Source organism: Engystomops pustulosus, chromosome 2 (assembly GCF_040894005.1).
Source record: "Engystomops pustulosus chromosome 2, aEngPut4.maternal, whole genome shotgun sequence".
NCBI lineage: Eukaryota > Metazoa > Chordata > Amphibia > Anura > Leptodactylidae > Engystomops > Engystomops pustulosus.
Window position 1 is genome coordinate 59088568 of NC_092412.1, and position 16260 is coordinate 59104827.

The 16260-nt window shown below is 40.8% G+C and overlaps 1 protein-coding gene across 1 annotated transcript; it reads right to left on the bottom strand.

Annotated features, from left to right (window-relative positions):
- Positions 1 to 2735: 2735 nt before the first annotated feature.
- On the bottom strand, positions 2736 to 16260 carry DAZAP2 (DAZ associated protein 2). The gene is made up of 4 exons (XM_072134792.1): positions 16109 to 16260; positions 10985 to 11109; positions 9176 to 9418; positions 2736 to 6746 (listed from the first exon to the last, which is right to left on the bottom strand). Exons 1-4 carry the CDS (start codon positions 16119 to 16121, stop codon positions 6618 to 6620), a joined length of 510 nt encoding a protein of 169 aa, XP_071990893.1. The 5' UTR covers positions 16122 to 16260; the 3' UTR covers positions 2736 to 6617.

The window sequence follows — 16260 nt, forward strand, 5'->3', positions numbered from 1 at the left end:
TGTGCTATAACCTGTTCTGGTTAAAGCTAGTGTGGTACTGGTCCACTGCACCGTCCCAATCACACCTGCTGGTAGGGTGGGTGGTATGTAATCCCTGACAATTGGCAACTAATTGCAATTATTTAGGGCTTTTGCACTAGAAAACTTGTGTAAAAACCCTGGTCACGTGGAGCAGCTCATCCAGGATCACCCATCAATGGGAGCTGTGGAAAGAAGGTTAGTTGTGTCTATCAGTACAGAACATGGAGCAGACACCAGGAGAAAATTATGGGGCCTCTAGGGCAGTGATGGCAAACCTTTTAGAGACAGAGTGCCCAAACTATAACAAAGATCCCCTTATTTATCGCAAAGTGCCAACACAGAAATGTAATTTGTGATTTATACTCCCTTCTTTGTCACAGTTTTCATTGATATCAGCACCCTGAGGACACCAATAAAGCAGAAAATAGTCCCAGGTAGAGCTGTCACTTTAAAATATCTCTGTGCACAGCAAGTCCTGGGCTGTCTGGGACTACAGGAAGATACCTGGAGTCATCTCTGGTGATGGCCTGAGTGCCCATAGAGAGGGCTCTGAGTGCCACCTCTGGCACCAGTGCCATAGGTTAGCCATCACTGCTCTAGGGATACCACAATCCAGCAGCATAACTGCTCACTACCTCCTCCTTTGTGCAAGGAGGATTCTGAAACATGCATTTATGTTAACTATGCGTTTTCCAGCTTTGAAAGCATTTTTCTTTGTTGGAAGTGTAATTGGCTGTGGGACACAGCTGCTTACACTTCAATGACAAACATTCAAAGCTGGAAAATGCATGCATCAGAACGCCAAGTGTGAACGAGCCCTTAGAGCCAGGATGTCAAGAGAGCCTGATAGTCAGTGTTGTGTTGATTTGTCACTTTATTTTTTTTCCCCTGGAGACTGGTGAAAAGGGACTGTAAACTAGACTTTACTTTCTCCTTGACAATTCTTGTTATTGTGGAAAATATCCTCAGCAGTAAGCCTATATTCCACACTGTGCAGGCAATTCTCTGCCATGAAAATAGATATATATATATATTTTTTTTTTTATGGAAAACCTGGATCTGTGGCATTCTGATTTTTACTGATCCTCATCCTATATAGTCTTGGTGATCAGTCAAAAATTGTTCATTGACTAGCACATCTGTACTTCAGTGGAACCTTAATGTAGCCATGTGAATTATTATTGCAAGTGTAGCCTCCTGCTGACGCACATTGCTGTTATATGAAGCAAAAACATAAGGGCTTATGAAATTGTTCCTCATCATGCTAATTTGCCTGGTCAGAACAAGATTTGTGACTCCAATCAAGAGGTTTTAAACACCTAAAATATCAACAGCAGACGCCTCCGTTCTGGTAGTCCAACTTGGTCTACCTGCAGAAGAAAGTGGCCAAAATTGCTTTTGAAAGACTGACAGTCTTCCATTTACAACATTTGCTTCAGTCAGGCATTAGTTTATCAGAAATTATGAAAATCTAATAGTCTTGAGTGATCCATGAAACAGGAATATGAACGTCTGAAAAACCCATAATGCTATACATAAATGAATATAACAAAACTCAATGTCGTTAGTCACAAAATGGAGCTAAAATACCGTATATACTCGTGTATAAGCCGAGTTTTTCAGCACAAAAAAATGTGCTGAAAAACCTCGGCTTGTACACAAGTCAAGTAAAAAAAAAACTTAATGCTCACGGCTACAGAAGAAAGAAGAGCCGCCGGGACCCGCGCCAACAATCCGGACACCGGAGGGCGAGTATTAAGTTTTTATTTTTTTATGCGCTTGGCAGGGGGCTGGCTGTATACTACACCCTTGGCTTATACTCAAGTCAATAGGTTCTCCCAGTGCAGGGAAAATTAAAGGGCTGGTAGCATTTTAATTCTTCATTAGTCTGTCACCAGCATTTTCTGCTTAGCAGAAATAAACTAATTACATATGAGCTTATATTTTAAGAACCCATTTGTATATGAATTATGTTTATTCCCGGAATACCCCTTTAATGACCAGAGAATATTTAGCAAATTTTCGTACGTGGCAGTTTAAGGGCCATAACTTTTTTTTTTTTTAAGGTGCTACCTTAAAATTTTTTTGCTGCATTGTTTTTTTGGATACATAGAGCTAATTAAAATGTAAAAATGAAAAAAAATCTTTACTTTATTGGTTTTATTTTAAATTAAATGTGGAAAAAAATGTAATTTATAGTATATATTGTTTTTAATTTTAAAATTAACTCAAAATGAACATTAATTTCCCTATTTTGCTTTGATTTCTGCTTAACAAATTGCACTTCATAGTGACGGTATTTAATATTCCATGCCGTGTACTGGGAAGTGGAAATATAATTCTGAATGCAGTGAAAATGATGAAAACACGCATTTGCTCCATTTTGTTGTGGGCTTGGATTTTACAGCTTTCACTGTGCACCGTAACATGACATGTTATGCACATTGTCACAGCCTGTGAAGCTAGAGCATGGAGGAGCTCAGGTAAAATTTAGGAAAAGGGAGGCCATGGATAACAAATATAAGAAGATTGTCACGGTGCCTGGATCTATGAGTAAGTGTCCCTGGTTTATCATGATTTATTTTGTTGCTAGATTTCCTTTAACAAATTAGTTGGGTGGTCTGTTAATACAGGTCCATTGAAATTAACGTGAAAGCTTTAATACGGTCTTACTAAGAAGTGGCAGCTAGAAAACAAAATGACAACATAGGCTATTTTGAGATTTTCATTTACGAGGTTTATTTCAACGTCTTCAGTTTATTCAAATCTTCAAAATAATTTTTTTTATTCTACATTTGTTTTTAGTATACAGATATATATATAAAAAAAATCCACAAGTGCACCACAGTGTATTAAACATATGGACTGTTAAATGCCCTTTAGCATATCAGTCATAGTTACAGCCAACACGCACAGAATGGAGTGACTGGGCCTCGCTCAAGATATGTGCAGCCTATGCTGAAGAACACGCAGGCCACCATCTTTCTTTATCTCTCTGATGGACCTTGAAGAGCAGATTTTCTGCCTATTGCTTGGGAGCATGACGAAATAGAAACCAAATGGAAGATCTTTGGAACAGCAGGGACTTGCAGAACAATAAAGTGACTTCAACAAGCAGCTAAATGACCACATACTCAACAATGGAACTGGATCCCTGAAATCTCTCATCGGATAGACATTTAAAGGGACACTAACATTAAAGATATGTACAGGCAGTCCCCGGGTTACATACAAGATAGGGACTGTAGGTTTGTTCTTAAGTTGAATTTGTATGTAAGTCGAAACTGTATATTTTATCATTGTAGTTCCCGACAATTTTTTTTTTTTGCCCCAGTGACAATTGGAGTTTCAAATTTTTTTGCTGTAATAGGACCAAGAATTATCAATAAAGCTTCATTGCAGACAATTTTAAGCTGATTATTGCAATCTGGGACTATTTTAAAGCATCCAGAGAGCTTCACCAGAGGTCACAGTGGGCAGAGGGGTCCGTCTGTAACTATGGGTTGTCTGTAAGTCGGGTGTCCTTAAGTAGGGGACCGCCTGTACTAGGTTAATAGGTTTAGCATGAATGAAAGAGAACTACTTTAGTACAAACCAAAATTGCAAGTTATGGCTTCTATGGAGAAAATTTGAGCAGCATGGACAGCTTGTGTGATCCTTTTACTAATCGAAATGATGAAATCTTTACTCTGTTTTAGGCTACATTCACACGACCGTCGAGGGGGGGCGTGTATACGGCCCCCATAGACGACAATGACCGCGATACTGTGCCGCCTGTACACGCGGGAAAAGATAGGACATGTCCTATCTTTCCCCATGTTACGGCGCCACGCATCTATATGGAGAGGGAAGGGGGTCATCGCGGCGAACGTATACCCCATATGTTTGTGTTGAATGCAGCCTAATGGTATTGAAATTGTATATATAGCTATATAGCCAATCTTTAAGATAGTGTCCCTCTAAAATAAAGAATAATCATTTATAACATCATTTGAGGTGCTTAGGAGGTCATTGGGTGTCCACACATAAAGGTATTCAGTCTGCTGCAAAAAATATCTTTATATATGAAAGCCCATTGCCTGACATTATAAACATTTAACTCTTATTGCATTCAGAAGACATCAAGACTCTTTCAGCAGCTCCGTTTGGAAGAACATATGCCTCGCTCTGGAGACGTGAGCATTTGTATGTATAGAAAAGGACAATGATATAAAACTAGAGCAGGTCCCTTTCCAGCCACCTGTGACATCGTGAATGAATGTGGGAAAGGCTACAGAAATGTACCATAGACACACTTTGTAAGATTGAACCTAATATGCTTGGTGCTTATACCTTGCCTCTTTCACAGATCTTCGTGACTACGAAACATGGAGATCAATATTTTCAATCATCTTTTTAGAAATGTAGGTTACAGCCAGAATTTGTTCTATGGACTTTTGGTCTTCTTAATTGTTAAAACTTGCAGCCATAGAAATGCCCATAAAGCAAAAGTAATTGGTCAAAAGCAATGGTCTAAAGTGTACATGTAGCTGACATGATGCTAGCTCTTATACATTATTACAGGGTGTCAAAATGCTTTGCCACAAAGCAAAAATGCTGAACAGGGTAGCAGCTTCCATATTGTATTTAGCCGTCAAATGTGCCCATACGTTCATTATTTACACTACAGAGGCAAGAAGAGTGGCCTCACTTATGTTTTATGGAATAGAGCAATACCCTACAATCAGAGGTATAACTTGAAGCTGTTGGACCCTAGTTTATAGTACTAGTCTTCTCTTATGGTGAAAGTTACACCTTATGGGTCCCCTAAGCCTCTTATGATGAATGCGACCGCACCCCCTATAGTTACGACCTTGCCTACAATTTTATTTTAAAAAATCTTTATCGCAGATGGAAGCCTCCCGGTAACAGATGTCACTGTATGTTTATCCAGTTTCACATATTGGAGGTATGTGTGGCAATTCCCTAAAGGCTAAAATCTGTATACGGTACCAGCAGCTTGTGTACTGTATACACATCCCAGCATCATCACTACCAGATATGATGTTTAGACTCCAAGTACAGATTTGTGCTGACAAAATAGCTTTAAACTATACGACACTTGCCCATAGGAATGCAGTATGTAACGTGACTACAGCACCAGTTTACACTGTAGTTAAAACCGGCTGCAACCGAACTCAGATTTTAGAAATGAATAGGGGCTACAGCTGCCATGCTGCTTTTTCCATTCATCCCTACTGAAGTGTGGAGTAAAATTACTATCACAAATATGAAAATGCAAATCTAGAAGACATGTATGTATCTGAACTGAACTCAGACAATCCAGATCCAGGCCGTCCCCGGGTTACGCACAGGATAGTTTCTGTAGGTTTGTTCTTAAGTTGAATTTGTATGTAAGTCGGAACTGTATATTTTATAATTATAATGTATACCCAGCCATTTTTGATCTATGTGACAATTGGATTTAAAAATTGTTCGGTTGTCATAAGAACCAGGATTAACAATAAAGCTTCATTGCAGACACATTTTATAACTGTTACAGCTGTTTTTTTGTAACTTAAGGCTAAAGTACCGTACTGTAAATTACCAATAACCACAGGTCCGTTTGTAACTAGGGATCGTCTATAAGTCGGGTGTTCTTAAGTAGGAGACCGTCTGTAGTTGTTGTCGACTTAAAGGGATATTTTACAGAATCTATGGAGCCATTAGATGTCATTCTTACTGGCTGTGAAGTTTTGGAGCTACTCATCCGCCTTCTGACCTCAGGTCACTACAGATTTTATTCTTGAAAATGTCTGACACCAACATATAAAACACGACAGCAAAGTATGAAAATGATGTGATTCTACTCAGGGACCACAGCTGGACATTGAAATAGTAGCGCTATGAAATAAAACCTGAAAATGTCTGATGTTTAGTGGTACAAATCCACCTACTGGCCAACCTTCATCTATTCAGTGTCTACAAGGCGTCACTTTATGGTACCGTACGGGCACTTGATCGTTCTGTAGGCATTGAGCAGAAAAGACATGGAGGGTTCATGGCTGAGATAAACTCTTCATGTGTTTGTATACTGGCATTATCATGTGCTTTCACTCCAGAATATACGTGCCCTTTTCTATAGATGATGGAGAACATAAATTGTCTTAGCAACAAAGTCGAGAAAAAACCTGCTGAGGCTCCGAGATATCAATGTGTTCTTATCTTGTTCCCCCTTCCTAAGCTGAAGGTCCTATCAGCATGTTTAGTTATAATAAAGGGGTGAAGAGAAGTGTAAGTGGGAGGTAGGAAGTGATATAAAGGGATGTAAAGCTTTTTTTTTTTTGTTTTCTGTTAAATATTTTTTTAGTTTTTTTGTTGTTGGTGTTTTTACATTTTTTCCTCTTTATACAGGACCTCCAGCAGGAGTACAAAGCACCAAGCAGACATCCCACGGCGTTGTTTCTAAACTTCAATCTTGGGTTAATATTCTAAAGCAGAGCATTGTGGGGAGTGCTCACGCAGTGAGATGTCATTCCTTGTACAAAATTATTAGCCGCTTTTATTTTCATTTTGTTACTTTACGCCCCCCGTCCGTGCCTGCGGATTGATCCTTCTCACCACATGGTATAGCCGCCATCTGAGCCACCCATAAAATAGTTGCCTTTTCTTTGTGTAACTATAACATTGGCCCCTTGCATGGCGGCCAGCTGAGCGGCATTGGGAGGGCAGCCAGGAGGTGGAGGCTGGAAAAGAAGAGAAATTAAAGACATGAAAAATTATTTTTACATCAGAAAGTAGGCAATTACTATATCATAAACGCCTAAGCATATGGTCACATGCAGTGTAATATTGGGAACATTTCCCCATTTACCCAGTAGTAATTCCATAGCAATTCCAAAAGCATCAGAAACCTGCGTGAAGTTTTTTTTTTTGTTGCATTTTTATGCTGCATTTTTACTGAGCCAGGGGGCGGAGCTCAGCCTTTACACTGCAAAAGCTGATTTCCAATCCGTGCAGATTTTTCCTTGCAGGATGTATAAAGGATTTGGATAACTCCCATTCACTATGAAGCTATTGCGTAGTGTGCAGATAACCTTAGGGTCCACCAACATTGCAAATGAAAGAAAATCTACAATTTGTTTTTATGCATTGTGAACCAAACATACCTTGAGAATAAGGTAGCTACACGGATGCAGAAACATATCTTGTTTAATCCCTGAACTGAGTGGTTTTTCTGAAAACTATTATTAAAATGTGAGTGCTTCAGCACTTCTCCTCACCCCAATTATGCACAGCTCCAGCCTTCTCTTACCCAGCATAAGCCGGGAATGTGTCATCACTGTGTTGTCCCTTACAAGCAGAAGTAATCAATCGCTTGACCATCCCCCAGCTCAGGTTGATTAGTCCTGTCTGGAAAATTTAGGAAGTGCCATGTTTAATGTGTTTACGTATGCACCCAGCTTTCCCAAAGTCCTGAATTTTATAATTGATTTTTCAACAAAACCACATAGTTCAGGCATTAAACAAGATATGTTTCTGCAGAATTCTCAAGGTATGTTTGGTCCACAATGCTTAAAAACAAATGTTAGATTTCCTTTAAATTATTAAATCTCATCAACATGCTGTTACACAAAACCCACATCAATGCAAGTTTGCAACCCTCAGCATGTATGTATCTATGCTGCAAGCCTCCTTGCTTTTTGCATTCTATGAAATGCAAAGGATGAAAGTTGCATTCACACAGTGCTCTTTGATTGCATTTTGAGACACAATAAAAAAGGCTTCCCCCTTGATCACATGTTGAGGTAACATTGTGTTTCCATCACGTTTAACAAACGCTATGGACACAATTTTATCACAATTGCATCTCATAAAGCAATCAAAACTCACATTATAAATGAGGCCTTAGCCAATGATATGATAACAACAGGAATGCCCCCCACCAAATATTGGGCTTTTTGCTGTAGCAGTAAACCAGAAGTTTTCCACAACAGAAATTCAGAAATTTTTTCCCAGTACATATTCCTAAAGAATAACCTTCGATGATGCATCTCCCTGCATAACTTTATAATTAAAGATGAGGCAGGGAAAAGGTTTTTGGCAAAGACAACTGTATACGTGTATTGTGTGAATTGCTTTCTGCATTAAATGGTTACCGGAATATATCTCCCCCTTTCAGACTTGGTTCCTAGTCATCATCTATCAAATCACTAACATTCAGTAAATTGGATGCGTTGTGTGAACTTAAATACTGTGTATTACTGCTTTAATAACATTTATATAGGAATATATTCCACATATAGAGCAGCAAGAGATTGTTCTGTTTTGTATGGAAAGGAAAATCCCTGAAGGGCAACGCAGAAATGCGGCCAAACTATTACCTCCCAGTGGTTCCAGAGTTAAAAACATCAGCATAAATATAAAAAAAAAAAAAAAAAAAACACATAATGCATTCAGGTATCCAGGTATACCACTACTGGTATAAGGGTCCTGACAATGAGATCCTCAAGATCACAGATTTCAAACTGCATTGACTTAAAGGGGTTGTCCACTTTTAGTGACCCCTCCTCCCTCCATAGAGAATAGCGGCACACGGCCGCACACACGCCGAAAGATAGAGCATGCTCTATCTTTTTGCGGTGTGCGGCCCGGATCGGTGCCACACATGTATCTGCGCCGTGCTATTGCCGTCTATGGAGAGGTACATGCGGCCGCGCAGACGGCCATGTGAATGAGCCCTTATACAATTTTCCAATATACTTTCAGTATCAATTAGTTGTGGTTTTCCAGATCTCTACTATCCGTTATTCTATAGGAAGCTTCTATGTTTCTTTTCACTTGATAGAAATGTGTCCACGGTCATGTGATGGACACACAGTTGCACAAACCATTATTATCACAGAGAGTAATTAGAACTGTGTAATACTAACTACTTGTGCACCTGCAGGTCCATCACATCACCAGGGACAGATTTCTACCCACTGGAGAGAAGCTTTCTATAGAATGACAGCAAGCAGAGATCTAGAAAACTGTGAGGAATTGATACACAAAGTATATTGGAAAACGTATCCTTACATAGACCATATCAATTATTTGCTAAAAGTGGAAAAACCCTTTAAGGAGAATATCATTTCTATATCATTACTGTATACACAATGTGAAGATAACTTACCGGCACATTCGCTGAACTTCCTGCACCAAACCTTGCACCAGCATCAAATCCTCCATCAACTAGGACTGTGGAACCTGGGGGATACACTGGTCCAATCGGGTAGTAAGCCATGGGAACAGAGGAACCCATCGGTGCAACTGGCACTGTCTGAGCCATTGGCAAATACATGGAGGTTCCTGGGTAAGGTGCAGACATATGAGCCATATTGGCAGCAGGTGGGTGAACATACCCTTGGCGATAAAGCTGTGCAAAATAATAAGACACATGGGAATAGTATTAACATCTAGACATTGGGGCACATGTATCATTGTATTTCTGCTGCCTCTTAAAATTGCATACCTTCAGCACACCTTTGAGTTCTTATGTATCTCAGTCTGAGATACATAAAAATATGTTTTTTGGGGGGATTTGTCAATTTGCACATTTTTTGTGCACCTATAAAAGTAGGCGCAAGTTATACTTTGATTTGTGCCTAATAAAGCCTCTAATTTATTCAAAAATTGGGGGTGAAGAAGTAGCAAATTAAAGAAAACATCTGTCTTGCAAAGATACATTGAGAACACTGTAACAGACACACACATCGGCAAATTTTTTAACACCCTGGTGAAAGGGCAAAAGAAAGATTAGCAAATTCTCCCACAAAGGGGCAAAAAAATTACAAGAAAATGTATCAAAAAGAAAATAAATAAGTCAAAATAAAGATACATATCCCTCACAGCTAGCAACATGCATCTGCCCGAATGGGGGGCACCAACAGTTGGCAGTCCATTGTTCACAAGTAATTGTACTTTGCACACAAGTGCCCTGCTGGTACTCCCTCTATCTTTGGGAACACAGTATATAGCAGGTTATGGTGTTGTGCTATGGTCCAAAACCGCCCTCACCCTGCCAATTGCACAAGTACTTTAATATGCTTATGGGAAGGGAGACCCCCTTTACGATGAAAGTGACAGAATGTAATTGGGTGATCACACTATATGTATAGTTTTAGTTGACATCCGACTAAACTATTTTTGTGTAGACATGGGAGGGCTGTCAGCCATAGCACTGCAGAGTCATTAAAAGGGTTTTAGCAAATAGATGTTATTGGTTGAATAACCAAAAGTTATACAATTTTCCAATATACTTTCTGTATCAATTCATCACGGTTTTCTAGATCTCTGCTTGCTGTCCTTCTATAGAAAGCTTCTAGGTTTACTTCCAGTGGATAGAAATCTTTGGGCTTGATAGTATCATAGGGGGAGATTTATCATCAAGTTTCTAATGTAAGTGTTCTAGTTACCTATGGAAACCAATCAGAGCTCAGCTGAGCTATGATTGGTTGCCATGGGCAACTAGAACAGTTCTGCTCTAAGAGACTTGTGATAAATCTCCCCCATAGAGAGTAATCAGAGCTGTGTGATATAACGAGCTGTGCACCTGTGTGACCATGGACAGATTTCTATCTACTGGAAGTAAACATAGAAACGTTCCATACCAGGACAGCAAGCAGAGATCTAGAAAACCGTGAGGAATTGATACAGAAAGTATATTGGAAAATTGTATAATTTTTCGTAATACAAACCATAACATTAATTTGCTGAAAAGGGAATACCCCTTTGACCCTGTGTGGAGAGGACCCCAAGGCTGAGACCCGTCGTTGACAGTCGTGGACACTTTTTATAAAAGAAAGAATACGTGTCTTGTGTGACCCAGTTAAAACGAACGAACATCAGCACATTCATCTTACAAAACAATCTATTCAGATATTTCATTCAAACTGAATACATTTTGTAAGGCAGCAGATTGCCAGAGGTTATTATACTTTACCTCAGAATAAGCAGGAGGAGCATCGGTGTAAGGAGGAGCTTGAGGGAGATGCATGGCTGCCGGGGGGTACACAGACTGAGGATTGGGGGCCTGGGTTGGATAGGCTGGAGGAGTGGGGTACTGTCCTGCAGAGGGAAGTGTAAAAACGTCAATGCACACACAATCTAAACATCAATATATGTCAATTAACCCAAGCATTTCTCACAATATTCTTGACAGTCCCTACTGAGTCAATACAGTGAAGTGTTACAAGGAATAAATTCTAATAAATTGACAGCTTTATGATACATTGGCACATGAAGTCTTCCAGATCTGTGAGATATCACTCCAAGTGCAATACCAAATAGGGTGCCAGCCTCAAGCGAACCCTTCAAGTTCATGTGTATTTAGGGGAAAAAACTTAAAAGGGGTTGGCTACTTTATCTCATGTATTTTGTAATTTGTGTGTAAGTGGGGGGGGGGCGCGGATATCAGGTAATTTACCAACATACATCTATTCATAGTTCTCTGCTTTTTTGATATGTAAAGTGAAGCCTCCTGTATTTTACCTCATCAGCCAGACATCCCTGTCCATAAAATGGCCGCAGATGGAGGGTCATGTGATATCTAATTGGCGATTGCTCATGGACAGAGAGATAATATGACCCTCCATCCGCAGCTATTTTATGGTCAGGAATATCTTATATCACATATCAAGAACTTTTAATCTATGTATATTGCTAAATTACCTAATATCCTGCCCCCCCCCCCCCACACACACTTATACACACATTACAAAAAAACATGAGGAAAAATAGCCAACCCCTTTAAGAAGTATGGCCAATTTTTAAGGGTTGCCATAATCAGCATAGCGGTAGAGAGCTTATGCAGTCGATGGGGTTTGTGGATTATTTAAGGTTACAAAACATTTGCTATTTCCGCCTTAAAAATTGTCCAAAAACTATTAAGCGAGATCACTCAGTCTATTCATACTGGTAGAGATTTACTAGTTAGACTATTATCCCACATCATGTCACCAGGCTTCCTGAAAGTCAGTATTGATGTACATGGAGCTGCCTAACTTAAGCCCTTAACGACTGTCAAAAGGCTATATACGTCATATTTTCACTTGCCCTGCGCAGATAGCATGTATGTATACGTTAAGACAGTGTCAAGCGGGCATATGTCCTGAACTGTGGCACCTAGAAACACAATTCTTATGTCCTATTAATGTAATATCAGGAATGTGTTTCTAGGTGAAACAGAACCAGAGATATCCACTGTTAAAGGAAATCAACCATCAACATCCATCATGATAACGCAGGGACACTTACTCATAGATCCAGGCACTGTGACTGTGGTAATCTACTTGTATTTATTATCCATGGCCTCCTTCCTTTTAGTATCAACATTTAAAATTATGCTAATGAGCCTGAAGGGTCCAGGGGGGGGGGTGTTTCCAGAGACCCGACCCTCAGTGCTGTAGCTTCACAGGTTGGTACAATGAACACAGCAGGTCTCCCCTCCTCCTACACTTCCTGCTGCTGCAGAGGGAGGGGGGGGGGGGGGGGGGAGACATGTTCTGCTTATTATAAAAGCCTGAGAAGCTGCAGCACGGAGGGGTTCTAGTAACAACCCCAGAGCTTTTCAGGCTCATAAGAACAATTTTAAATGTAGCCGATTTTAGAAGGAAGGAGGCCATGGGTAACAAATATAAGAAGATCACCACATTCATGGTGCCTGGACCTATGAGTACTAAGGGTCCCTGATTTATCATGCTTGGTTTTGATGGTAGATTTCCTTTAAAGTTTAAATATTTGATTTTTAAATACAGACCTCAATTCCCGACTTTAACTAACAGTGGATATCTCTGGTTCCATTTTCATCTAGAAACACCATACTGATAGGACATTAAATGATTGCATTTCTAGGTGCTACGGTTCAAGAGATATGAGCCCCCCTGGACCTGGAAGATGGTGATGGATCGACAATGTAGATATTAATAAGAAATTTTGTTAATGGTTTATAAAATTTTACCACTTATTAATACAAAATTGCATTATTATAAAACATATACACACACACTTCTCCTTTAAGCGTTGATGTAGACGAGTTACATCCCGGCAGCCCTCCTGCTGCGCTGACTATTATAATTGTAAAGCAGTGTATCTCGCCAGTCAGTCCTGTCTGCGGCACCACATAGAATATTAACACAAGGAGGTTGTTGTTAGATTGCCGTGTGCATAGTAACTTTCCTGCTCGCCCCTGAGGGCTCTTCTTTCGGCAGGTCCCTGTGGGCCCTGCTTGGCACCACTGCAGTCAGCATGGATTCACCAGCTCATGTTAGCAACGCAGCAGAAAAATAATTGTCAGGAACAGCCTAGTCAGCTCTTCTGCCAGGGGACAGGAATAAAATACACGCTGGATGGAGCAGCCTTGTTCCCTGTTATACGGGATGACTGCAGTATGACATAAGCCATACATCTACAACTGTAGCCATGGATGCAGTGTATGTGTAGGGGTGGAGGGGCAGGAAATGGATGAAAGTGGCATATGGTTCACTGGCACGCTGCCACCATCTGCTGCTTGTGTTAAATAAGGACACGAATATTGGCAGCCTATGCAACGCAGCAATTTGGTAATTTTAGACCAGACAAATATATTTCTTTACTTACAAGAAATGACTGTTCTTTATAGGTAGGCATGTAGCGAATATAACTTATATGATACATATAAGCAGTGCCATATATTGTGGGGCATAAAGAATCTACACAAAGAACGTGATCTGCACATGAAATGGTATTGGAGAGTCAGAAAACCTCTAGCAGAAAGTCCTGAAGCTCCAAAGTCCCCACTGAATTACTCTCCTCCCCCACAGTGAACGCCAGGCATACATCCAGATCTCCATATAGAATCTGCATGTGTCTATACACTGCACAAGACACAATTAGACTGCAGCTTATTCAATAATAGTAAATCCGAATGACTCCACACTTAAAAGGGAATCTGTCAGCAGTTTTGACCATACAAAGCTGTAGACGGTGACAAGTTCCTGGAGATCTGTATGACCATACCATTGTGTCAGTAGCAGGAAGACTTTGAAAATTTAATTTTGCAATATTCCAGGATTGTAGCTGAACTTAGTGCACTGATGCACCAGTACACCAGAGTGTTGCGTATCCAGCTCAAATCCTTGAATAATAGTAAATTTTCTCAGTCCTGCTGCTACTAACAACACAATCATAAGTAAGGTTATGCAGATCTTCAGGGCTGCTAACCAACAGTGCCTGCACTTTTGTATGGTTAAAACTGTGGTCAGATTACCTTTAAGATAAAGGCTTTAACATTCACCGGGACCTCCAGGTCCGATATTTTAAGGTATTGTCCAAATAGGCCACGGTTACACGTACCGCTAGGAGTCCGTTCATAACGCGACGCTAGCGCACAGGGGGCAGTCCTCGTCCCTGGAAACGCATGTGTGTTCGGGCTGAGGACCTCCCCCCTGTGCGCTAGCGTCACATTATGAACGGACGCCTAACGGTACGTGTGACCGCGGCCATACTTTTCACATTACAGCTTTTACCAAATTATCAGACCTTTGCCAGTGCTGTAGAAATCATGCAAATAGTGATAAACACAATTACATCCCCTTGCTAGAAAAACGCTGGACATCAAACAGTTTCCAAGTACCAATACAACCTCACTCCGCATCCAACGGCAGAGGCAGGAGCGTGTTCACAACCCCCTTAGTGGAACCATGACAATAAAATATTATAATGGAATCCAAAAGAATGTCAATAATTCCAGTGTATATTCGGGGATGAGATCCACCTTCTCCTGCTTGGTAGAACAGGATTAATAACTTTTTCATAAAGGAAAACTGAAGAAACAAACTAATGGAAGCCAAAGCATGAAAATGTAGAGATGAACGGGTACATTGATGGCAATGCTTCCCATATTTGACAATTACATACATTTTTAGTAATATATCTATATAGATGTGACCAAAGACTCAACTTGTGTGACCACCATGATCTAACCCCACAAGAAGATTCCTGGATTGCTCTGTCTACACCATACTTAGATTTATGTACTGATCACCAGATGTTGCTAACTCCCAGCGTGCTCCTGACTGTCAGGGGATAATAGGAGTTGCAGGTCCCTATTAAGTTGTGTGATGACCTAGTGACGGATGATAAACGATGTGATATGTGAGGACTAACTACAAGAATGGAAAATAATTGCTTGTCACATTGCACAACCGTCATGTCATAAAGTAATGTGATCCGCCTTCACAATAGATCACTGGGAGCAGGACCTGTCACCTTGAACGTCACACAGTGGAATCATGAATCACCTGATAAAGGTATGGTTTCTGTAACAACATGGCACAGGTCGGGTTGGGGCACGTCCACACAGGAATATATACTGTAGATTGCTAACAGCAGCTAAAAAAACATAATAAGCCATGTTTGCTGCATAATTCATGGTGAAATTGCTGAAGCTTTGGATCTTTGATAGAAAACTGGTGCTGGTCCAGGACCTGCCACCAGTACCGCAGCTTAGCTCCTTTCCATCTGAATAGCTGCATCGTACCATTCAGGCACCAGATTCATCGCACGCCAAGGTTCAGATATTGATAACCTGACATGAGGATACATGATAACTTCCTAAAAGATCTTGATTGTGTGAATTACTACAAATTTGTTCAGTACCGGAGAACAAATTTGAGAAAATTCCGCACGTACGCTCTGTGTGAACACATCCCTACTATTACTATAACAGCAGTCACAGGCTCAGAAGATGCAGTACTCCCTTCCTACAGATGGGGGGCGCTCTGATTCTCTATGGGAGGAATGTCTGGATATTTATAGACGGCTCAGGGGGTCATGCAGAGTCTATCCTGTGCATAGGACCGATACAAGCAGGATATGTGACAAGACGCTGGGACTTGTAGTTCCTCCACCGCTAGGTAGTAAATTATTCCACCGTGTAAAGGGTTAATCGCAAGGCATGACGGTACCTGCGCCATCTCTTCTCCCCAGACCCTGCGTAACAAGGTGCGCCCCCCGCTGCCCGGGCTCCTGTGCCCAGCCCTGACTCCCGCCCCAGCACCCTGGCAGTGCCCCCGCAGCCGGGACTCACCCTTGTTATTCATGTCTCCGGAGCTGTGCTGCGCTGTCTGTGTTGTTGTTGGGGATGATTCCACTTCCGCTTCTCTGCACTTCCTTATTGTGTGTTGTGCTCTCTACACAACATGGAGCAGCGCCCCCTGGCGGCACTGTCACGTCACACAG